Below are 26554 nucleotides of genomic sequence, written 5' to 3'. Positions count from 1 at the left end.
ATTGCCGATTGCTCGAATGCTCTTGAAAAACTTTATACATTTTAAACCGAAATTATTTAATTTATATATTTAAAAAAAACATTTCTTAATTTGTATTAAATTTTAGATAAAATAGCTTTAAAAAAGTAGGTATATGGTTTTGAAAAGGTGTCCAAAATTATGCAACAATAAATTTTCTATCTTGTATCTTCCATTCCGAAAGACAGCGTCCTTTTTTACTGCCTACTTTTACTATACTACTACTTTTACTATATACTACTTTTACTAAAATAATTTTTAGTAAGAAACTAATTTTATTTTATGAGCTTATAAACTGAAATTGGATTTAGAAAGTCAGGTAATTAAGCTTTAAATAAATTTTAGACTGAAATAAATTATATCCTTGCATTTAATTGGAAATTGCTTTGTTGGCCAACCGAGATTTACCCAGAGAACTTATTCCGATTAACGCACCTGTCCATAGTTTCGACATAATGAATGTCTTATTTAATTTACCCAGAAATAAGCTCGGGCCCGGAAGAGTGAGCCAAGCCATGTTGAGTGCAGGTCGGCCACGTTGCATTTATAATGACAAATGCATTTTTGATAAAACCCGCTGAGCGTCAAAATTCGCATTAGTGTGTGTGTATTTTGGCATGTATTCCTGTATTCCGGCTAATTTGTTTGCCCATCGGCAAGTGAGTTTGTGTGTGAGCGAGTTTGTGTGAAAGCGATATGTCAATTCGGAACACACACACCCACATGCCTATCAAATTTATTATACAACATATATCCATGCTCCCGTAGAGCAGCAAAAACCACCCGACCACTCAGCATTCAGCATTTCTCCATTTTGGAGCCACCCACCGTGAGCTGTGGAGCCTTTTGTTCGCCGATAAACTTAATTTGAATAATAAATTACGTTGATATTTAATCAGCGTTGTCCTGCGATAAAATCCAATGGGCCCCCGAGAAAAGAGGAAGCATGAAGAGGGGAAAAAGGGGTTCAAATGGACTGTCGTGCAGCTGATAATGGTTAAGCCAAAAGGGTCCTGGCCGCGAATCCTTCGCACGCACTGGCCATAAACTGCATGAAGTCATTATCGTTAAGCGGAATTTGTGTTAATCTGATAACAAAATTATGAACAATTAAGTCATTGCATGCGAATTGAAAATTTAAACCGCGGCAGTTCAACAAAAAGTGCGATCTGAAGTGAATTCAAAGCGACATTAATGCTGCACTTGAAAAAATAGTTAAGTAATGCAGTTTATTAAATTTAATATAAACTATGTTTATAGTATTTGTCTACAAGAATGCAAAAATAATTAAAAAGGTGTCTAAAATAATGCAATAACATTTTCGGAATTCAGATTTTCTTTTTTGCATACTTTTAGACACAACAAGACAGCTTTTTCAGTGCTCTTCGTCCATGGCCAAAAGGAAAACACACATAAATATGAATAAATGTTTGTTTATCTGCACATGAGTGTAATAATCATAGACCAAGGGGCCAATGCACTCGGGAAAAACATCCAGACATCGCACAATGAGAGACAAATGCAAATTAAGCCCCGTAAACAATGCCGCATATTCATATGCCACTGGCGGCGGCACAAATAAATTGGCCTAAAAATATAAAAAGGCTAAAGCCACACAGCGCCACAACAGAAACAACAATAAAAGTTGTACATTTCGCTTACATGGCAATTATGTTAAAATATTCAGCATGAAATGCGATGCGAGAAATGCGAACAGGTGAGACACAATGACTGCCAGATGACCTTTTGTGGTAGAAAACACGATGTGAATGTAGTTATGTTATTTACGTAGAAGAAGTAGGGTGGAAAAGTAACCAATTAAAATAAATGTAGGTAAATGTTGTGATTAAAAAGAGTTGCATTAAATAAAAATTAAAAATATTGAAGAAAATAGTATTCAATTATTTAATTTTTGGTTATCAGTTTATTTTGTATTACCTGTTCTTAAGTGTGTAAGTCACATATATTAAATATTATAATATACCTTTGGAGAGTTGGCCCTAAAAAAGTGTAATTGATCCGTAAAAAATAAAAGAGATGGGTTCAATGAAAATAAAAGGAAAATTGTCAGAGATATATTTTTTAAAATTTCATTGTTTATTTGCTTGTTTTTATCTAAAAGACTATCGCATTATTTAAAGCACATTTAATATACCCAATGATAGACTAAACAATGGCTAAGGGCTAGAGGCCAACAGGAATAGCAAAAATTGGCTAACAAATGCGCAATAAAGTCATTAGAAGTCAAGTACAGCCCTCAGATGGAATGTAAGCTACGATATACGATTTTGCGCTGGTTTTTTTTTGGGCAACATATGTTTTGCATGCAATTTCATTAAATAAATACAAAACAAAATGGCAACACATCCAGTGCATCCCCTACAATTATGGCAGGTGAAGAGGGAAGGGAGGGGGTGTTATTTTGTGGTTTCCGCCGGAAATGGCATACTAAAACAAGAGAGAACGCTATAGTCGAGTGCCTCGACTATTAGATACCCGTTACTCAGCTAAACAACTTGATAGAAATATGCCTTCTTATATGTTTTTCGCCGTTCGATTTTTACCCAGGGATCTCTTTCTAGAAGAGGCTTTCTAGAACTTTCAATTCTGCATCACATCTTCCGTCCCTCTCTAGCGCAGGTTAATTCACTTGTGAAAAACGTATACGAGCAAAAAGAGACAAAATGCGCGCCCCATTTCAAATAATTTAAAATTTGCATTAACATAATGTGAATTAGAGTGACCACAGAAAAAAAGGCCGATTTTTTTGCAATGCCATTTCCTAGATGGCGCTAGTGTATATTGTATTGCGCCATCTACCGCCAGATATTGGTACTACTGGTCATGAAAGGCGGAAATGTAGGCGCTGGCCAGGTTTAAGCGTTTATTGGGTTTGTGGGCGATAGAGTGGGCGTGGCAATTTTTTACTTGGCCAATCGATAGGTATTGACGAAGCGAATACATATCAGTTACTATTTTCATAATAGCTTCAAAACTGTGGGCGTTAAAGGGGGCTTGTGGGCGTTAGAGGGGGCGTGGCACCTTTTTGAAACAAACTTGCGCTGCGTAGGAGCTCCTAGAATATTCATGCAAAATGCCAATCTTCTAGCTTTTATAGTTTCCGAGATCTCAGCGTTCATACAGACAGACAGACAGACAGACAGACAGACAGACAGACAGACAGACAGACAGACAGACGGACAGACAGACGGACAGACGGACATGGCTAGATCGACTCGGCTAGTGATCCTGATCAAGAATATATATACTTTATGGGGTCGGAAACGCTTCCTTCTAGCTGTTACATACTTTTGCACGAATACAATATACCCTTTTACTCTACGAGTAACGGGTATAAATAGGAGAAAGCGCAAAGTTGTCAGTTTCAGAACAACAAACAACCAAAACAGGCAGACGAAAAAAAAAAACAGGGAACCTAGAGGACCTGAAACCATTATAAACTAATGAGATTTAAATGCAAATTCTAGTTTCTAGCGTTAGTCCCGCGGGGGCGTGGCCACTGGCTATTTGTGTGCGTGTGAATGTTGTGGCAAATGACTAAATTTACATAAAAACCATTCTGCCGGCAAAACAAAAAAGCGTGAGAAGCGCCATACCCACCAAAACTTTCACCTGTACAGAAAACTAGGCGGTATCACTTAAATACTAGAATCATTGATGGGCGTCTAAAACTGAAAGGTAAAATTGCGGCAAAATGAATGGAAAATGTCTAAAAAATATTTAATTATTCTACAGGGAAAATTATAATTTTTTTTATTTTCTGTAATAAGTTAATCAGTTAATCCAATTGATTTACTGCCTGAAGGTACAATTTAACTAATTCAATTAAAAAAGCCTAACAACAAAAAAAAAATGTTTTTAAAATTTACATTTCTTTATTATTTTTTTAATTTATTTGGAAACAACGTTTTATTTATTTCAAATATTTTGAGTAATCTACTGTAATTTTAAGAGGAAAAGAATTCACATCCTGATTTTCTGCGCCATTTTAAACATAACACTTTTAATTTGTTGGTTGCGCCTTCATTTGGTCACTGCGGTCATTTTGGCAAATGTTTGCCAACGACAAGTGGTCATTGTCATTGTTGGTTAACCCCTCACCCCCTTTCCAACCCTTTATCCACCCACCAGCTGCTGCAAATTTAATTCAGCCAAATGAAAAGTGCGAAAATTGCTGAAAGTGGCAATCAAATTTGCATGCTTGTAAATATACAATTTAAATGAAAATGGCCACTAACTTTTTCCACCCACATTCTCGCATTCATTTTTTATTTTTTTCATTTTTTAACCCAGCTAATTGCTTCTAATGAGCAATCTTAAAAAGATGACACACAAAATAAAAACAACTTTTTCTCGTTTGCTGTTTGTCATGTGTCGGCAAAATGTTGACAATGAAAATGATTATGACTGACTGCATGCTGGGGGTGTATGTTATATCAAAGCGGAGCTATAGGGGTTAAAGAGTGGGGGTGGGGAGGGCTGGGTCTAGGGAATGAGCCTTGTCGGCTGCTGTTTGAAATTGCTGCGACGTGTAAATGTCGCTAATGTGCCGAGGACACCTACAACGACAACGACAATGTGGATGTGGAAATAACTGTGGAATGCACTTAAAACAAATAAGATAAGATTACCTTTTAATCCAAATGGTATCGGATTTATAATACATTATTGGGACAATTTTTCGCATTTAAGGAATTTTAAAGTATTTTTTAATGCCTTAAAAGATTACCACTCTTACATACCTTTGTCTTTAATAAAATTACTATTTAAATCGAAGTGCTAGAAATTACTTAAACAATAACAATAACTTTACAAGTTCAGAAAAGAAACAGGGAATTTTCTAAAGCCAATTTTTTATTTGACTACATGGCGTATGAGTAATTTTTAAAGACTATTACTTATACGTACCGTTGTATTTGATCTAAATTCTATTTAAATCGAATTGCTCTCCATTATTTCTAGCAATCACTTTAATAAAATAAAAAAAAATAAAAACAGTTTTTTGAATTACAAATAGCTAGTGTTTATGTTACATTCATTAATATAAATAAATTAATATAAAAAAAATACATATATTAAATGAGGGTTATATTTAACATTTAAGTTGTATTAAAAAGGTTGTTCATTATTTTTTCAAGTGTTCGGATGAGGATGTGCTACTGTACCGGTGATGTGGGGAGCATTGGCCATCATGGCCAGCTGCAGGTAGGTGTTTTGGTAAGCTTTTGGCCTTGTCTAAGCCAATGTCAAAAGCGCTGCCGCTGACAGAGAATCAGAGAATTAGAGAAACAGTGAAAGACAAGGGAACAAGGGTATAGGTTACTTGGGGAGAAGGAGAGGGCTAGAGGGCGGGACATTATGGCACACATCGTTGGCCATAAGGTTAAGCTGTTTTCATCACACTCCCGCCGAATAGGAAGGCAGCTGTCGCCATCAAAGTCAAAGTGCTGCAAATTAGATTTTTATGTTAATTAAAAAGGTACGCACACACATTATACTAAAGATTTTCCCAGGCACAGGCATCCACACACTCATTTTCATGGGGAATTTCCCAAATGAAATCTGATTTTCCTTCTCAGTTTGGGCCAAATCAATTGGTTGGAAATGATCTTAATTCGCTTAAGAAAATTCACCAAGCAGCAGACAAATCGATGATTGAGTGAGTGATGCACTGAATGATTGAGCCATTGACTGAAACTCGAGAGCAAGTCATCGAATGGGGTGTGCGGTGGTGACTTACGACAGGTGAAAGGCGAAAGACGAAAGGTGAGCGATTAAATGACAGAGATTCCCAACAGCTTATTGAGAGATTAACCCTTGAGTGAGCGGAAAACTTTGGGGGAAAATTAATAGTTTCCAGAGAAACGTGGTGAGCACTCAAGTCGCTTAATCATCTTAGTATTACTTCATTTTTGTGCGGTAACTTAAAAAATAATGTTTATCTTTGTAGGTGGTAAAATATAATAACTTATTTAAGTTTAATATTTAAAGTTTCTATGTAAATGTTTTTGAAATTAACTTAAATTTTATTGCAAATTTATAAAAAATTTTAAGTGATTAAATAACTGCAGACTCTACGATGTGAAAAGCAAATTTAAAATTATCTTAAAAAGTTTTCAAACTTCAAAACCTTTTAATATTTTAAAGTCCTAATTACTCGTTAGGAGAATACATTCTAAATTATTTCTTTAAACCTGGAATTTATAAAATGGAACTTGCAAATCAAGAAAACAAAGTCAAAAGTAGCTTTACACAAAAACATGCGACAGTAGACAGACATGGGGATGCACATATGTATATTTTTAGCCCCCTCCAAAAGGCGAATCAAAGAGTTGTCAACTTGCAAGTCAAACATCCCCGTAAGGCAAAGCCACTTGTAAAGTCAAAGTCATTCAAAATATATGCATACTTCATTTCATAAATTACGCTGGCATTAAAAGCGCAGATAGACATTACCGCCCCGGCAGCCCGGTAACCACTTACCCACCCACTTACCCACCCATTACCAGCCCCCAAAACGAAGTTCTCAAAGCAATTGATGCGCAACATAAATCTTTGAGCATGTGAAGAGTGCACCCCTCTCAGATCTGCAAAGTCAACCTGAGAAGTGGGAAAATGCCTGGGAGTTTCGGATTTCAGGAAAGGCGGGGGAAAACCTGGGAGGACCTATCAGTCGCTGCTATTTATCATTTAGCTACTCTCGCCGGTTAGTCATTTTTATTTTTGCTTTTTTTCTGCGGCATTTCCCGTTCGGTGTGAGTTATTGCAATTCTGCAACAATTTTTCTTTCGAGTGCCGTTGGCCACTTCAAGACTTTCATATCAAGTTCAGTACGGGCGAGAAAAGGATTTGAAAAGCGGAACGACGGCAGGTGGTTCATCTATATTTTTCGCCGTGCACTGCGGTGAAAAATGGCCATCATTGGATATGAAAATTTGGTTCAGTCGAGGGTACGGTCTTAATCAATTTCGATAAATAGGTAAAATTATTTTAGTTCCTGGGAGAAGTCTTCAAAAGTTGTTTTACTAATATGCAAAAATGATTTATATATTTTCTGATTTATATCTAACTTATACTTATACTTTCTAAAGGTAAATAACAATCTCTTAATTTCTTCTGAAATTTTTTAAGTCTCTGGTAGTTTTAATATCCATACAAATCATTGCACACTTTCGGGTACTTTTTAAAAGTTTTATAGAATTCCTTCTGATTTTTTTAAAGAACTAATAATTTCGCTAACTATATTTAATTATTTTTAAAGCTCCAAAACATATAGTATCCACATTTATTTAACGTGCAACCTGTCACCTCGCCTCACGGCTGTTTTGTGATTTTAATGCCGATTGACAAGGAGTAGGAAGCCGGGAAAAGGGCCCAGTCCCAAGGAACGGAAACTGAGACTGAAGACTTGGTTAAGTCAGTGTCAGGCTGTGTTATCCTCGCTGTCCGTCCGTCAGATTCTCCCGGACGGACAGACGAACGAACGGACGGGCGGACAGACGGACAGTGCCTTCGTAATGGACTTGGCACTTTGCAACTTGCCCATTCAAAATGTGTGTGTAAGAAGTTTAAATCGCATCCAGCGGCTGAAGGAGCAGAAGGACTGCGATGCTCACACTTGAATAAATACCAGGACGAGCCGGATGACGACGATGGCGACGCTGTCATTGCAATTGCAAATAAATAAGAAAGCCGGGCGCAAGGATACCAACGGAATCCAACAGGATGGGGCGACAAAGTTGCCCAGGAGCAAAATGGGTGGATGTGGATGGTGATGGTAGGGGTTTTAAGTTGCTTGTAATAAAATTGCTGCAAGGACTTGAGAAAAGTGCAAAAATGAAGTGCACAGATGCTTATCAACTCCCTCCCTGCCACGCCCCCTCCCCCTCTCCAATTCCTGCCCAGCTTTTCTCCAACTGCAATCGCTGCCTTTCCCTCAGTCAAGTTGCAGATACTTTTGCTATGATTTAACCGACACCTTCACTGGGGAAAAAAGTCGAGGCAGCCAGATAGAGCAGCCTGTGTGGGTGTCAAAAAATGAGAAATAGCTTCGGTCCGAAGGCAAAGCTGCACTGCAAGAAAATCTATGTTATAATGTTATTAAAATGTAGGAATAAGATGAAAAATTCGAGTGGAGAAAGAAACTTTCTTTATATATTAAAATGACCTTTAAATTCCATAAAATTCCAAATTGTTTTCCATTTATTAAAAGCGTCACAAAGTATGCAATAAAAAAAGAAACGTCAAATAATTTGTTGCATACTTTTGGACACCCGTATAAGTTAGTTTGAAACCCATTCGTTTTCAGCCATCTAAAACTCCAACATTTTCTTCCAGTACTTTTACCTGCTTTCATTTCGGGCAAAAAGAAATGCTAAGTAGTCTGTCCGTAAGTCGGATGTTCAGAATAGGGCAGCAGATAGCTGGCGGAGGGGGGTTTTCCAAAAGCAACAGGGCGGAGGGGGCGTGTCAAAGCTCATTACTTGTTGTCATGTTGCGATTACGTTGGCAAAGCTTACGTTACGTAAATGTAATTCATAGCCATGTGGGCAGGGGTACCCCCTATATGTATTCAAGGACTTTCCAGGTATCCAGCTACATCGGTGTCATTATGAAGTGTCTGCTCCTGTTCCAAGGACTCAGGCGAGTCCTGTGATGTATGGCTGTCATTTCACACATGCGAGAAACGGGGAGCAAGATTGTCTGACTGATTGTGTATGGAGAGGGGGTCTGTACTCCGTATCCCTCTATCTGTGTGATAAGCCTTTGCTAACTAGCTGCCTGCTCACAGATTTGTAGCAGTTACTAAAAGTTCACTTACGGCAAGAAGTCTCAGCCGGGATAAGAGCGGAAAAATCTAAAAGGAAGCGGAATGGAAAAAGTACACAGAGTAGATGGAATAAAAACACTACATTGCTGGTGCTAATGTGACTTTTCCCATAACAAGCTGGCTTGTAATTTTCTGTTAGCCAATTGTCAAGCGATGGAAACTATTTTACCCATTTGTAAGCCAATAAGTGTGCGCTGCATGTGGGGAGGTCCGATTTTCCTCTTCCATTTCCACAATTATCGGTTAATTAAAATGAGCTCGCAAACGGAAATAGAAAGAAAAGTTTTGCATTCGGCTCTGATGCTCAGTAAAAATTGAGGTTGATAGATTTAAATTTGGGATATGGTTTAATTTTGATATTATTTAGAAGAACTTTTTATAAAACTATCTTAATAATTTTGTGTAAGTAACTCTGCAAAATATTTACCTTAATAATATTACATTTTTTAATTATTTGATTAATTTAATGTTGTTTAAATTATTAAAATATTTTTCTTAAGCTTTCAAAATGTAATAAATTTATTTTTACCAATATTTTCTCGATATGATAATAAATGTTGATAGAAATAAATTAAACTAAGAATTCTAAAAAAAGATATTTAAAAGTTTTTCACACAGTGAATAGTCAGTTAATTAAGCCCATCCACCAAACTTCTCCAACTGAAGCCTCGATCCGATCACAAGTTTTGTGAATTTAATATTCCCCCGACAGTATCGCCATGGTTTATCATTCGCCAGTTCATTCCCGGCACCCAAGGCATTACCATATACGAGCAAAAATAAACTTTGCCAAAGCAAAAATTGTTACTAAATGGTTTATGCACACATGGAAGCCGGCTGCAAAAAAAAAGAATAAATAGCAGAACAGAACAGGGAAAAAAACAACAAGTTAGAGGAACAGAGAGCTGGTAAGAGAAAATAAATGCAACATGTAATGATTGCAAAAGTTATAAAACGTAAATTAAGTTGAACGAATGAAGAGTTACCGACCGAAGCGCCAGCATAATGTAATGAAAATGGGAAAAAATGCCACGAGGAAAATTCAACCGACACACACAGAGAAGCCAACATGTTTTTCCCAACTTTTAATGCGGGGAAGCTGCCGCTGCCGCTGTCGAGAAAAACTGTTGGGGAAAACTATGAAATTAACTGCTTATTAAGGCCAGAGCAAAAGCAAGAGAAGCCAGTGATGGATTCCGCTTTCGCAGGACTACAGGACTACTTCAAGTTTGTCAAGTGAAACTTTCTGCCAAATGGCATGGAAAATGTTGCCACAAGCGGGAAACAGACGACGTCTGTAGGATCATTAATTATTTTGCTCATTAGCGTGTGTAAGAGACATTACTAACCAACAAATGCAACAAATTCCGCATAAGAAAACTCTTGAAATTTTCTTAGTTAAGGTCTCGGTTTCCTCTCCCTCGCATCCCAGACATCCTCTTCCTTTTCGTCCTTCGTCCTGCGTATCTGTGTCGTGTCAAAAGCAGCAAATGCTGCAAAAAATTGCAATTGAAAATGGCACACAGAATGTAGATGAAACGCTGAATACGTAAAGTGTGCGTACGATGGTAAAGTTTCTCGAGTACCAATACCCTTTATCGATTGCATAAGTAGTCGGGGTATATTGGACAAAACGGAAGAGATATTAAAAAAGAGGATAGGAAAAATTCACACTTAAATACTTACTTATTTATTTGAAAATTATTTAAGAAAATTATTTTAGAAAATCGAATTTATCATTAAATATCACTTTCCATGGAAATTTACTAAGGTATTTTTTTTAAGGTTTTCTGTAATCGTAAAAATTATAAAAATAATAGAATTAAAATGTTTCCTTTCTTTTTACTTATTTATTGGTATTATCTACATTTTTTAGTATATACAAAAAAAATAGATTCAATAAAATCCCTATTTTTAGCTAAACGTTATTGTCAGCTTGGCAAATTGAGTACAACCTATCGTGACATGGAATATCGTTCATTTTCCCATTTAAAAGCTCAACGCAGTGTTCATTATTTAAGTTGTTGTTGGGTTCCCCCGATTGCCACTGTAAATGTGGTGCTGTCTTTCCGGATGCCTCGGATAAGTATATTCCCTGACTGGCAATGTCGTTTATGCCCAGCCAGTAGCGATCTGCATCAAGTATCTTAGTGATCGCGTCCAGTTCCTCCTGATCCTTAATGGCGGCTATATAGCCACCCATTTCCCGACAGGCATTTACGGCTCCTTGCCAAGAGGCTCTTGTTTGGGTCTCGATGTAGAAGAGTCTAGAACCGATTCGCCTAAACTTTGGCCAGAGAATTTTTGCTTGAACTTCGGAAAGAATATCCATAAGCGCAGCCTGTTGAGTCTGCATATCCCTCTGATTCTTTTCCAACCTCTCCAATCTCCCATCGAAGTTTTCCGGTATGGTATTCTTGAAAGTTTCCGTCAGGGACTTTTGCTCCTTTTCCAGATTGATCTGCACTTCCAACTGGGATCCCAATGCCTTTTGAATGTCCGTCTGGTGAGCTTCCATTCTGGTTAGACGAACTAACGAATCCTCCAGGGATACGGTTTGTTCCTCCAACTTGGTCTGAATTTGGCCCAGTTTCGCTTGGGTGTCGTTTAGTTTGAGGGCATCGGAGGTGTTCCATTGCTCCTGGTGCTTCGCAATGTGATTCAAGAGGGGTTCCAGCACCGAAAGACAGAATTCACCGCACTGATTAGGGGGATCTTTCAGAAGGCATACAGATCGAACATTTTCCAGCGATTCCGATTGGGATCTATACAGATTACACGCAATTAATAAAAACTGAGTATAAGATACGATCTTGAACATGGTGAAGGTTTACAACCGCACAAGGAGAACAATTCAAGCGCACTAATTCGGAATTCATTTAGCGACTTTCGAGCTCTTCGTATAGATAAGAAGGAGGCATTTATATAAGTAGCAAATAATCAAGACTTGTGGATATCTGTCCCTTTTGAATGACTGTTTTATTTATTAGTATATTGTATATTGAGTATATTGTATTAGGAAGGGTTTATAATAATAAAAATAAAGTATACAAAGTTTAATTTTCGATCTTGAACCTAATAGAAACTGACAAGCGCATATAAAAGTCGCAATCAAAAATTCCAAAAACGAAAGTATTCTTATATCTTTGCTTTTAGGTATCTTTCATTCGAATTTAAAATTTGCAAACCCTTTTCGAGTTTGATAAAAGCAATTGCAGACGGCAACAACTAAAGTTGCACTGGCAGCATCAAGATGTCGTTGCTGTCGTCATCGCTGTCTGTTGCGTCACGTAAAGGGGGATGAAGGGGGGTGAAAGGGGTGAAGGGCCCCCGAAAAAGAACTAGGGAAGAGCATTCAAAGTCAAATCTACACAATGGCTTCAAAATGTGTGCTTAAACATTTTATTTATCACGCCAAATGCATGCATATGTGAGCAGGAAATGGGCGAACGTGTGCGAGTGAGAAAAATATGCGAACTTTCTGCATCACGTTGCTGGTATTCAATGATTTTTCAAACACTTCCCCTCCCCCTTTTCCACCCATCGCATTTATCGCAATTGTCTGCATTTCACACCGCTTTTTCTTTATTTTTTGTAGAATACGTTGCTTTTTTTATCTGAACGCTCTTTGTTTTTCTTGGGAAAAAGCTGATATTTTAAGTTGGAGTCAATTTCTGAAAGGGGTTCGTCGGTATCTCTTAATGCTGCGATAATACTTTCTCCAACTTTTACTCTTCGGCTACGTGAGTCATCACATGAAGCCATCAAAATAGTTGGCAAAATATTGTTTTTTTGGCAGGAATTCCATGCGCGAAAAACGGATAGTTTAAGTTTATTACTAAACGAAATTTTGTTGTATACAAATTTTTATTTATTAGGTATTCAAATTTTGAAAAATATTAAACAGGTATCCTATTAAAAAACCTATAAGATGAGTTACAACCTTTTTCCCCATATTATTAAAATGTATTAGCAGTATTATTATTTGAAATAATAAAATAATCCAATTAACTCAAAAAGGAATCATTTAATAACAGCCAATAAAAGTTAACATTTTTCCTGGATTTTATTGTCCCCAAGTTATTTATTTTCATTAATTTCCTTTTGGACCTCCTTCAAGATTACGACCTGTGAAAGTCTGAACTAAAATTAAAAGCACAAAAAATTAAATTAAATGCAGTGAACCATTAAACGGGGCCCATAATCATTGATCTTTTAATCAATTTGGGCGGGCCAATAAAGCAGCGGAGAAAGCGAAACGGGGGCAAAAGTCATAAAACACTGTCTATACGGAAAGTTCACCTTTTGCTGTGGAGATTAGGGCAACTTTTAAATGGTTTTAATGTCTTTTTTATGGTCAGAAGACCAGATTTCAGTTCCGTAACCTTGACGGCATATGAGTAATGAGAGTTTTAGTGGCCTGTGCCGGCATTGATTTTTCATCTTTCCCATTTTCCCATGAAAACTCTACCCTAATTACGGGAGCCTGGTTGTATAGCTGCTTTTGGCCTGTCACAAGATTAGAGGAGGGCAAAGTTTCCATTTCTCTGATTTGTTCCTTCTCGTTTTTTTACTGGGTAAAACTTCCTTTACTCTGGAGGCTGTGTTATGACATTGTAAGCGTCCGATAAGCAAATGTCACAGGGAGGGAGTCCAAAAAAGGGGTCAGGGAAAGGGTCAAAGTTGCAGTCGCCTTCTGCCATTTGTCATTTAAATTTCTGTGAAAGGGCAAGAAAAATAAAAATGGTTGTTCTACCAAAAGGGAAAGAAATTTCACACTGAAGGAAAAATGAAATACTTTTTTTAAATTTATATATAAAAACAACAAAAATAAATAAAGTAGCTTATTTAATACTAGAAAGAACTGAAAAAGCTGTCTAAAAGTATGCTGTGAAAATGAAAAGTTCATCGTTTTTTGTTGCCTACTTTAAAAAAAAATTTTTTTAAATATTTTATGGTGATTCCTAGCATCCTAAAAAATCTTGTATTTTTCCAAAGTGAAATATTTTTAAAAATCTCTTTCCGAGTGCAGCCAAATTTGCATCTTTCTTTCTGTAACTTCAGCGAGACCCCTGCAACCTTTCCTTCAGTTTTGGTTTTATCTTCGGGACTCGTTTCAGCTCCTCGAAACGAATAAAAAAAGTTGAAGTGAAAAAGTTAAGCAATTAACAAGCTGATAACTTTTTCGGCCGACTTGCAGCTTTCGCTTCACCCAAGAAATTCCCTTGACTTTTCTTGCTACCCGCCAAATATATAACCTCCCCGCTTTTCATGACTTTTCATTTACTGTTTGCCTACAATTCGGCGGTGTCAGTTTCGAGGTCAACCCCCGGAGTCTGGGGATCCTCTGATGATAACCCCCGAGGACTAAGAGTTTTATGGCCCAAGGGTTGGCGACTCCAGCGTATCCGGTTTTATGTGCTCATACGGCATAATTGTGGCCCCGTAATTGGCCTGACAATTGCACCAAAAGCCAAAAGCCAGCCAAAAAGGAAAATGCCTCACTGCCCGCTTAAGTAGGATATCAGACTTCCTTTGTGCGAGTTTGTATATAAATAAATACATATATGTATGTACATGCGGAAAGATATGGCCTTATCGGGCTTTATGCAGCGAGATGTCAAACAATGAACGTGCAAATGCTTCTGCAGCTCTTAAAAAGGGCAATTAAAACGCAAACCAATTAAACGCTCGGGAAACCTTCAAAAGCTGCCGTTTAAATTACACTTGCTTAAAGAAAATAAAACTGCCATCCAATGAAGTTTTTTATAATCCATCATTATAATATTTCTTACGATTTTCAAGCTGGCAGTTGGAAATAAGTAGTTCTATTAAAACAAAAGTCTTTGTTCAGCGCAGAGATGTTTATTGAAAAGATATTTAGAATTAAATAATATTATTTACTTTTTCCGAATTTGTATTAATTAGTTTCTACTATTTTGGATTCCATCTAAACTGTATTGTCTAGACTGCAAATAAATTTAAAATTAGATCTACATGGCCAATCAACCATACCACCGTCGAAATCATCAGCGATAAAGCCAACGCAGTTCTCATTGTCATCCCTGTTGTCCGGATCTCCAGGAATCCACATCAGAAATGGAGCTTTATTTCCAGATGCATCGGATATATAGACTCCTTCATCGTTTATATCGTTAATGCCCAGCCAGTAACGATTGCTATCACTGAGTTTCAGTAAAAGGCCATCAAATTCCTCTTGATCTTTGATAGCTGCTAAGTAACCTCCTTTTTCTCTACACGCGATTTGAGCATCTGCCCAATTTTTCTCCATTTCTTCTTCAATATAGAAGTAGCGGGATCCAATCCTCTCAAATCCTAAAGGTATGACGATTTTTCTTACCTTAGTCTCCACCATTTTTCCCTCCACCAAGGCCTTAATTGACTTCTGGATGTCCGCCTGTTGATTTTGCACAGCGATTAATTGATTTGCAAAGAGTTGAATTTTGAGAGTGTCCAAAATATTTTTGAACTCTTGAGTCTTCATCTTGCCCAGAATATCCTTCTGATTTTTTTCTATCGTTTCCAGACTGCTTTCAAAGTCCTCTGGAATTTTCTTTAATGTTTCCTGTAAGGATGTGTGCAGTTTCTCCATTTTCATTAGCCTTTCTTGGAAGTTTTCTGGTATGGATTTATTTAAAACTTCCAGCTGAGATTTCTGATCATTTGCCAAGATGATCTGAGTTTCTAATTGAGTCCCAACTGCCTTTTGATGATCGTCCATCCGGCTCAGTCTCTCCTCAAAGTCAACTGGAATTTTCTTTGAAGTTTCGAAGACGGTGCTCGTCAAAGTTTCCAGCTGGGTTTTCTGATCCTTTTCCAAATTGATCCCAACTTTCAATTGAGCCAAAACAGAATCTTGTTGATCATGTATTACGCCTCGTGCCTTCTCGAAATCATGTGAAATTTTGTTTAGTGTTTCCTGTAAGGATGTTGGCTGTTCCTCCATCTTGGCCAGCCTCTCAGTAAAATTTTTGGGGATGATATTCTTAAAAGTCTCCATTAAGGACCTCTGATCCTTTTCCAGATTAATCTGTGTTTCCAGTTGCGATTCCAATGACTTCTGGATGTCCGCCTGTTGATTTTGCAACGCGATTATTTTTTCCTCGCTGTTCTCTGAAAGGATTTGATTTTTAAAATATAGTACGTCAGAAAAACTTTCTCATGTATTTTGATCTTACTCTGCATTTTAGAACTTTCACCTTCTAAAGGTTTTGCATGTACCCAACACAAAGTACAGGCAACAATCGCGATGGACAAATAAATGCCCAGTCTCAACATACTGATCGCGTATAACAATTAGAGGCAAACGGCGCAAACGAACTGATTGTTCTTCAGCAGAATAAACCCTATTTATGCTCGTCTTATTTATCTAAAATATCTTTCATCCTTGTCACGCTTGACATTCCTGATTATCTTTGGGTTTTTCACGTGCACATATGGTATCGCTTGCGTGCCTAGGAAATCTGATCCTTCTCAGGTCAACCCATGCTCGGATTAAAATAAGATTACCTAATAATCCACGCGGCCATTCCTATTTATAATTGGGTTTTCCTGCCTAGGACTTATTTTATCACCTTATTGTAAAATAGGTACTTAAGGTAAGGTAAAGATATTGGCCACCGTTCCAGGGATTCCAGATATATATTGTTATTCTTACTATTATTATTATATTACAAAATTTGTTATACTTATTTTCCGATTATTCCTAAGGTCGATCTTAAGATCGACTCAGCTAGTGATCCTGATCAACAATATAATAAAATAGTTGGAAGGGTAAGGCAAAAGGACAAGAAAATGTAAGTCAAATTTTCAAGTCTCCAGAAACCAGGCTTAAACGAAATAACAGTCTAAAGGAAGGTTTACCGCGGAGTTCAAGTTAAGTTTGGAAGAAATATTTGGAGAAATATAATAAGCTAAGAGAGAAGGGCATTCAAACATAAAATGTCTTTCCGTAAATTTTCATTTCCTTTCCTTTAAGCATTCCCCTCATCGAAATTATTGGCAAATAATCCCATTGCTTTGCAAGTTGGAAGTTTGGAAATAAGTACTTCTGATAAATCAAAAGTATTTGTTCAAAGCAGAAAGGTTTACTAAAAAGATATTTAGACTTAAACAATGTTATTTTTTATTCCACTTAAACTGTATTATCCAGACTGCAAATGAAATTAAAAGCAACTCTACATGGCCAATCGACCATACCGCTGTCGCTATAATTAGCGATAACGCCAACGCAGTTCTCATTGTCACCCCTGTTGTCCGGATCTCCTTTAAGCCACTTCAGAAATGGAGCTACATTTGCAGATGCATTGGATATATAGACTGCTTTATCGCTTATATTGGTAATGCCCAGCCAGTAACGATTGCTATCACTGAGTTTCAGTAAAAGGCCATCAAATTCCTCTTGATCTTTGATAGCTGCTAAGTAACCTCCTTTTTCTCTACACGCGATTTGAGCATCTGCCCAATTTTTCTCCATTCCTTCTTCAATATAGAAGTAGCGGAATCCAATCTTCTTAAATCCAGAAGGTATGACGATTGTTTTCGGTGCCTCAGTCTCCACCTGCCTTCTCTCCACCAAGTCCTTAATTGACTTCTGGATGTCCGCCTGTTGATTTTGCACTGCGATTAATTGATTTGTAAAGATTTCAATTTTGCGAGTGTCAAATCTGACTTGCTGAATCTCCATCTTTTTCAGAATATCCTTCTGATATTTTTCTATCGTTTCCAGACTGCTCTTAAAGTCCTCTGCAACTTTCTTTAATGTTTCCTGTAAAGATGTTTGCTGTTCCTCCATCTTTATTAGCCATTCTTGGAAGTTTTCTGGTATGTATTTATTTATAGCTTCCAGCTGGGATTTCTGATCCTTTGCCAAGATGATCTGAGTTTCTAATTGAGTCCCAACTGCCTTTTGATGATCGTCCATCCGGCTCAGTCTCTCCTCAAAGTCAACTGGAATTTTCTTTGAAGTTTCGAAGACGGTGCTCGTCAAAGTTTCCAGCTGGGTTTTCTGATCCTTTTCCAAATTGATCCCAACTTTCAATTGAGCCAAAACAGAATCTTGTTGATCATGTATTACGCCTCGTGCCTTCTCGAAATCATGTGAAATTTTGTTTAGTGTTTCCTGTAAGGATGTTGGCTGTTCCTCCATCTTGGCCAGCCTCTCAGTAAAATTTTTGGGGATGATATTCTTAAAAGTCTCCATTAAGGACCTCTGATCCTTTTCCAGATTAATCTGTGTTTCCAGTTGCAATTCCAATGACTTCTGGATGTCCGCCTGTTGATTTTGCAACGCGATTATTTTTTCCTCGCTGTTCTCTGAAAGGATTTGATTTTTAAAATATAGTACGTCAGAAAAACTTTCTCATGTATTTTGATCTTACTCTGCATTTTAGAACTTTCACCTTCTAAAGGTTTTGCATGTACCCAACACAAAGTACAGGCAACAATCGCGATGGACAAATAAATGCCCAGTCTCAACATACTGATCGCGTATAACAATTAGAGGCAAACGGCGCAAACGAACTGATTGTTCTTCAGCAGAATAAACCCTATTTATGCTCGTCTTATTTATCTAAAATATCTTTCATCCTTGTCACGCTTGACATTCCTGATTATCTTTGGGTTTTTCACGTGCACATATGGTATCGCTTGCGTGCCTAGGAAATCTGATCCTTCTCAGGTCAACCCATGCTCGGATTAAAATAAGATTACCTAATAATCCACGCGGCCATTCCTATTTATAATTGGGTTTTCCTGCCTAGGACTTATTTTATCACCTTATTGTAAAATAGGTACTTAAGGTAAGGTAAAGATATTGGCCACCGTTCCAGGGATTCCAGATATATATTGTTATTCTTACTATTATTATTATATTACAAAATTTGTTATACTTATTTTCCGATTATTCCTAAGGTCGATCTTAAGATCGACTCAGCTAGTGATCCTGATCAACAATATAATAAAATAGTTGGAAGGGTAAGGCAAAAGGACAAGAAAATGTAAGTCAAATTTTCAAGTCTCCAGAAACCAGGCTTAAACGAAATAACAGTCTAAAGGAAGGTTTACCGCGGAGTTCAAGTTAAGTTTGGAAGAAATATTTGGAGAAATATAATAAGCTAAGAGAGAAGGGCATTCAAACATAAAATGTCTTTCCGTAAATTTTCATTTCCTTTCCTTTAAGCATTCCCCTCATCGAAATTATTGGCAAATAATCCCATTGCTTTGCAAGTTGGAAGTTTGGAAATAAGTACTTCTGATAAATCAAAAGTATTTGTTCAAAGCAGAAAGGTTTACTAAAAAGATATTTAGACTTAAACAATGTTATTTTTTATTCCACTTAAACTGTATTATCCAGACTGCAAATGAAATTAAAAGCAACTCTACATGGCCAATCGACCATACCGCTGTCGCTATAATTAGCGATAACGCCAACGCAGTTCTCATTGTCACCCCTGTTGTCCGGATCTCCTTTAAGCCACTTCAGAAATGGAGCTACATTTGCAGATGCATTGGATATATAGACTGCTTTATCGCTTATATTGGTAATGCCCAGCCAGTAACGATTGCCTTTCTGGAGTTTCAATACCACGGCATTGAATTCCTCTTCATCTTGGATGGCAGCCAAGTAAGCTCCCTTCCTTCGACAGGCGTAAAAGGCTTCAGTCCAACTTTTCTCCATTTGCTCTTCAATATGAAAGTATCGGGATCCAATCTTCTCAAATCCTGGTGGGATAATGATCGACTTCGGTGCCTCAGTCACCTGATTCATCTGTTCCATTCTTACCTCAAAGTCCTCTAGAATTTTCTTAAGAATTTCTGGTGAAGATGTTAGCTGTTCTTCCATCCTGACCAGCCTGTCCGCCAAGCTTTCCGGGATGGTATTCTTAAAAGTTTCCAAAAGGGATTTCTGCTCTGCAATTACCTTGTGAGTTTCCTTCAACTGATTCTGCATCGCGACTAGTCTCTCCTCGTTGTCCTCTAGAAGGGTTTTTGTTTGTAAGATTTTAGAAAGAATGCTTAGTGCATTTTCCACTTACTCTGCATGGCTGTCTGGATTTTATTTAGTTCATGAACAACATTGCATTTGCTCTGCTTAGCAATGTGATCCAGCAAAGGAAACATTTTCACCATCAGTTGATTCGCTGATGTTTTCGGAAAATCGCCTTCCAAGGATTCTGCCTGATACCCATTTGGATTCAAGGCAATAATTGCAATAGGAAAAAGTATTCCGAAATTTAACATTGTCAGCGCGTGTTAGATAAAAAACTAATGCCAAAGCAAGCTTTGTGGCTGCGTTTTATACACCCCTGCTGCACTGATAAGAAAATCGAGTTATTATGTTTTTTTCAATAATTAACATATTAAATTTCATGACTTGGGTGTGATGTTAAGAGGTGTAGATTTCACTATGTTGAAATTATGACTCGGGATTTACCCGCAGACAATCTCGATTCCCAGTGCTTTTGATAGCCACACGGAAACATAAAAATACTAATTAAATCTGACATCATCTGAATTCCCGTCGTTTATTTTTATAACCTTGCAGAAGGTATTATAATTTCAGTCAGAAGTTTGCAATGCAGTGAAGGAGACGTTTCCGACCCCATAAAGTTTATATATTCTTGATCAGCATCACTAGACGAGTCGATCTAGCCATGTCCGTCTGTCCGTCTGTCTGTTTCTACGCAAACTAGTCTCTCAGTTTTTGAGCTATCGGGACGAAACTTTCGCAAAAGTCTTCTTTCTATTGCAGGTAGTATATATGTCGGAACCGACCGGATCGGACAACTATATCTTATAGCTCCCATAGGAAGGATCGCAAAAAAAACTTTAAGAAATTCTAGCTTCGGTGTTTTTTGAAATATTACCTTCTACTTTTGGGGATGTTATTTTTTAAATATTTCTGAATTTCGAATTAATTATTTAAAAAATCGGACTACTATATCATATAGCTGCCATAGGAACGATCGGAAAATTAATGGAAAAGTAATAGGAAATAAATTCTATCTTCTTTGGTTTTTATTGTATTATCTTCTACTCTAGGATATGACTCTTTTTAAATATTTCCGAATTTCAATTTTAATTTGATCAAAATCGGATGACTATATCATATAGCTGCCATAGGAACGATCGGAAAATTAATGAGAAATATTATAAAATTGAACATTTTTGCGATTTGTTAATTAATAGGAATGGCTTCGGCTGTCCGAAGCTAGCTTCCTTTCTTGTTTTATATTGACAAGATCTAAAGGACAAGAAAATGTAAATCAATCTTTCGATATCTCTACAAACCAGGCTTAAACGAAATAACCGTCTAAGGGAAGGCCAACCGACCACCAAATATCAAATGAAAGGTGAGAGTAAACATTTACCGGCACATAAGATCGCATGAGAGCGACATCAAAGAGAGCTCTCTGAATGAATGGTTATTTTTCTTTTTCACAGGCCCCCAAAATGAAGAATACAAAAAGAGAAATTTATCTGCCCATATCTAATGCGTAATTATTATTTTCGAAAAGTCGAAATTATTGGCAAAAAAAATAAATGTTACTCAAATGATCAAATACCTAATTATTCTTGACTAAACATATTACAATGGTTGGCCCTACAAAAATAGAAGGTATATATAAATAAAATTCTTACCTCGCTAAATTTTAAATTTAAATATTTTTTCCTTGGCGTTTTTTGATTCAAAAAGCTAGAGCGTCGAAAAATAATAAATATTGGGTATTTAAATTTTTAAAGGCCTAAAAAACACTAAAATAGATCACTTGGAAAATTATTGGCGATTAAGACGACGAAAGACGAACTCAAAGCACACGCGGAAACCTTTTCGGTAAAAAGGGCGGGTTACCGGTGGTGTTTATTCGATATCGCTGACAATTTTAAACTACTAAGCCTAACATAGTGTCAGCACTTAGGAGCGAAGTGGAGACTTCGGGGGAGAGTGGAAGCTGTGGGGGCAGCAAGAGTGGGGAAGAGAGAGAGAGGGTGAGATGAGGGGCTCACTATGTGTACAAGAAAGCTCTGATCGCTTGCTCCTAAAAAAATACAGATATATCATTGTTAATGTCATGTATAAGTCATATATATTTTAATGATTTACTTCGGAGGAAATTCACGACCGTTCTTATCAGCTTTCAAGTATTTTTTTTAAATTAATCTGTTAACCTATTAAAAAATTAATATAAGTTATGTATGATTGTATTTAAAGTTTGTCAAAAACAAAAATAAAACCCATTAAGCTATTTATTAATTTCGAGAAATGTAAATTCCGTTAAAAAGCGCAATGGAGTGCCAACCCATTTTTTGGGATACATACATATCCGGGGAGAAAAGCGCAAGACATTTCCCTGGCTAATGTTGATGCACAATTTTTGGGAGTTTATAAACCAGATATAAAGCAGCAGAACGACAAGATAGCCAAGGAGACAGTGCACTATGGGGAATTTGACCACTTTTTTTGGCCAAAACCCATTTTTTTAAAGTCGTTAAACTAAAATTGTGTTTTCTAGAATACTTTAACGGAAGACCAATCTTCAATGTTACGTTTCAGGAATTTCGATAGAGGCCGCCTCTGCTAACTTACAGCTGTTAGATCAGCTGCTGTATGTTGCATTTTCACGCCTCAGAAATTTGACGCAATGCTGAGACTATTTAATTGCTAAAAATAAGAGTCTTAAATCAATTTAAGTGGAGTTTTTTGAATTAATTCAAGGGAGGGTAGTGTGCACTAAGTATTTGTGTGATTAAACAATCTAAATTAATCGTGGTTTTCTTGTAATCGATTATTTTTGTGACCGGTCTAACATGAATATTTTTAAAGAAAACCAATTTTTAAATAGAGATACAAAGCGAGTCCAGCGGAGTCCATCCATCAAACCTTAGGGAATTAAAGAGTAAGGAATTCTCTTTAAAATTAATGTAGTCAGAAAATTCACTTTTTTCGATTCTTGGAGAAATTTAGTTTTTTAGATCATAACCTCAAATTTTGCAATTGCCCCTTTGTTTGCACTGTGGAAGAAAGATATCAATAGACATACATTTGAAATGTCTTCTAAAGTAAGGCAAAAACCCTTATCGCTACCATTTGACAATAAAAGCGGACTTAGGAGGTTGTAAAAAGAAAAATAAAGCTATAACTGTATCAAAAAATGAAAGAAATGGCATGTAAACTCTGAGAATTTTCGGTTCTATGAAACTAAAAGAAATATTCTTCCGATTTTAACACAATTTTCTGTGTGGTTTTAATACTGTATTAAAACAGTACTTATCAAGTTTTATGCATTTATCTCTAAAAATAGCAAAGTTGATCTGATCATTCCTATGGCAGCTATATGATATAGTTGTCTGATCCGAAAGATATTCATGCAGAATATGCGTTGTGATAAATAATAACGATTGCTAAAGTTTTACTTTGATATCTTTAAAATTGATGGAGTTATTAATATTGGCCAAAAAAAGTGGTCAAATTCCCCATAGTGCAATGCCAGGCCAGACACAAAACACAACAATTTTTGTTGCCTGCATGGCGGCGCCTCTTATGCTCCCCTCCCCCTACTCTTCCAGCATTTCCCTATATAGAATACCTCCATCCCATCCATCCCCGTTCTTATCCCCACTTTTGGGTTGGCTGCACTCGGCATTATGCTTTGCGTATTTGTCGCTTTATGAAGTCATCTTGGCGTAAAAGCAAATTTATGACCAACTTCACTTTATTTCTGTCAGTTTTTGGCCCAGCATAAAGATGGCCATCTTTTTGCCACTGCACTATGGGGAATTTGACCACTTTTTTTGGCCAATATTAATAACTCCATCAATTTTAAAGATATCAAAGTAAAACTTTAGCAATCGTTATTATTTATCACAACGCATATTCTGCATGAATATCTTTCGGATCAGACAACTATATCATATAGCTGCCATAGGAATGATCAGATCAACTTTGCTATTTTTAGAGATAAATGCATAAAACTTGATAAGTACTGTTTTAATACAGTATTAAAACCACACAGAAAATTGTGTTAAAATCGGAAGAATATTTCTTTTAGTTTCATAGAACCGAAAATTCTCAGAGTTTACATGCCATTTCTTTCATTTTTTGATACAGTTATAGCTTTATTTTTCTTTTTACAACCTCCTAAGTCCGCTTTTATTGTCAAATGGTAGCGATAAGGGTTTTTGCCTTACTTTAGAAGACATTTCAAATGTATGTCTATTGATATCTTTCTTCCACAGTGCAAACAAAGGGGCAATTGCAAAATTTGAGGTTATGATCTAAAAAACTAAATTTCTCCAAGAATCGAAAAAAGTGAATTTTCTGACTACATTAATTTTAAAGAGAATTCCTTACTCTTTAATTCCCTAAGGTTTGATGGATGGACTCCGCTGGACTCGCTTTGTATCTCTATTTAAAAATTGGTTTTCTTTAAAAATATTCATGTTAGACCGGTCACAAAAATAATCGATTACAAGAAAACCACGATTAATTTAGATTGTTTAATCACACAAATACTTAGTGCACACTACCCTCCCTTGAATTAATTCAAAAAACTCCACTTAAATTGATTTAAGACTCTTATTTTTAGCAATTAAATAGTCTCAGCATTGCGTCAAATTTCTGAGGCGTGAAAATGCAACATACAGCAGCTGATCTAACAGCTGTAAGTTAGCAGAGGCGGCCTCTATCGAAATTCCTGAAACGTAACATTGAAGATTGGTCTTCCGTTAAAGTATTCTAGAAAACACAATTTTAGTTTAACGACTTTAAAAAAATGGGTTTTGGCCAAAAAAAGTGGTCAAATTCCCCATAGTGCATTGTTGAGGAAAATCGGGGTGACGGGAAAATCGGGAAAGTCGGGGATGGGTTGAAACGCCTGTCGCCGTTCCCAGACGTCGCTGATTTATAAGCATGGCTCAGACTCAACCAAAGAAAGCGATCACAGAAAGAAAATATTCCTTTCTCTAAAGGCTTTAAACATCTTAAGAAGGTGTCTAAAAGTATGCAGCAAAAATACAATTTTTTACTTTAATTAGGGGTACTTAGCATACTTTTAGGGGTACTTTTAAAAGGTTTTAAGACACTCAATTTTATAAATTTTTTTGCAGATTTCCAAATAGTACTGCCTACTTTCAAGCTGCTTACAAAAAGATTTCAAGTCTCTGGACCTCTGCACCTCCTAAACATTAGCAAGCATTTATTTTCAGTGCATTGTGGGAGGGTAAAATCAGGGGGAAATATGGGAGCCTGGCAGATAAGAGAGATGCAGGCTGGGGGCTTGATGCAAAACCGAAAGCTGAAAGCTGAGGTGCTGCCACGCGAATTTTTTCGATTTTGCATTGCATACTTTTTGGCTGAACGCGTCGGAGAAAGTGGGGAATGCGGAAGAAAGGAAGGAGGGCCGAAAGAGCAGTGAACGTCTCGATTTTTTACTTTGAACACAAATATTGAACGTTTACATTACTACCCCCTGAAGCCCCCTCAACCTCTACTGTTACCCCCCTCAACCCCTTCTACCCTCTTTGAATGCCACGCATGAAAGCGTTGCAAGTCAGCAACGCGAACGAAGAGAAATGGCCAAAACGAGCAAAGCACAACGAAAATGGCAAGCAGCGGCAACAAAAATAATAATAAAAAAAGAAAAACTGGAGTAAAGGAGCCAGTCAAAAGATAGCAATGCACTGAGGAAAAAGTTTAAACTATAGGTAGGTTTTAAAAAAATATTAATGCATACCAAAACATATTCATGATATTCACATAAATATTTGAATTTGGTGATTAATAAATTGCTTGACCTTTATAGAAAACTCTAAGGTTTTGAAAAAAATTTTAAAGGTGTCTTAAAACATGTAAAAATATAATTTTTATATTTAGATATTTTTTTTGAAAAGAGTATTTACAAATCAGAACTCAGCTTTTAATTCTTAAATCCATTTAAATTCAAGTGTTTTTCCCCAAGTGTAAGATTGGAGTGCGGAAAGCGAGAACGGAATTGCAAGGGGAAGCGAGACGGAAAAAGGGGGAACGAGAAAGGGACGGGAACAGGGACACCGAGAGAGACAGCAACAGAGGAGCTTACAAGCGCATTTCGATTATTGTTGATGTAATCATAATTTTTCATTTCCAAAGTAAACGATACCAGGCCACGCCTCCTCCTCACCACATCCCACTTGTTCAACGCATAAAGAATCGACGAGAATTAAACGAACTTTTCATTTATTTACACGAAAAGCATGAGAAACGCGTTTAAAACGCGCACCGCGTCGATGATTTAAGTAAACAAACAGCAGGCGAATTGGTAAGGGTAAAGTTGGGCGAAGAAGAGGGTACCCTACTAAAATGTAATGAAATAAAATAAAATATATAAATATAATTTATCATATAAGTCAAGTTATGTACCCTTTCAATAACATTTCTCTTTAAAATAGGGATTTCGATTTTCAAAAATTGTATTTCTTAAAAAGGAAAAGATTTACAAAATATATAAAAGCATTTAAGGAACATTTATAGCGAATTCAATAATTGGTAGCATACTTTTAGGCCCCTCAAAAAGTGATTTGAAAACTTCTGTGCCTACCGATATAGTATTTTTAAAGAAATGTTATAAGATAAAGTAGGAAGCCGCCTATTTATAGGGTAGAATAAAATCCACAACCCAGGGGAGG

General features: G+C 36.7%; 2 protein-coding genes across 2 annotated transcripts; both read right to left on the bottom strand.

Annotated features, from left to right (window-relative positions):
• Positions 1–10723: 10723 nt before the first annotated feature.
• On the bottom strand, positions 10724–11728 carry LOC138914974 (CD209 antigen-like protein B). The gene has a single exon (XM_070219717.1). The coding sequence runs from the start codon at positions 11688–11690 to the stop codon at positions 10788–10790; it is 903 nt and encodes a 300-aa protein (XP_070075818.1). The 5' UTR covers positions 11691–11728; the 3' UTR covers positions 10724–10787.
• Positions 11729–14819: 3091 nt separating this feature from the next.
• LOC138912373 (accessory gland protein Acp29AB-like) lies at positions 14820–15836 on the bottom strand. Its single transcript, XM_070213096.1, has one exon. It carries the CDS (start codon positions 15834–15836, stop codon positions 14820–14822), a length of 1017 nt encoding a protein of 338 aa, XP_070069197.1.
• Positions 15837–26554: the final 10718 nt, after the last annotated feature.

The sequence above is a fragment of the Drosophila takahashii genome, chromosome 2L (assembly GCF_030179915.1).
Source record: "Drosophila takahashii strain IR98-3 E-12201 chromosome 2L, DtakHiC1v2, whole genome shotgun sequence".
In the NCBI taxonomy this organism is placed as follows: domain Eukaryota; kingdom Metazoa; phylum Arthropoda; class Insecta; order Diptera; family Drosophilidae; genus Drosophila; species Drosophila takahashii.
This window is presented reverse-complemented; position numbering and strand designations above follow the sequence as displayed.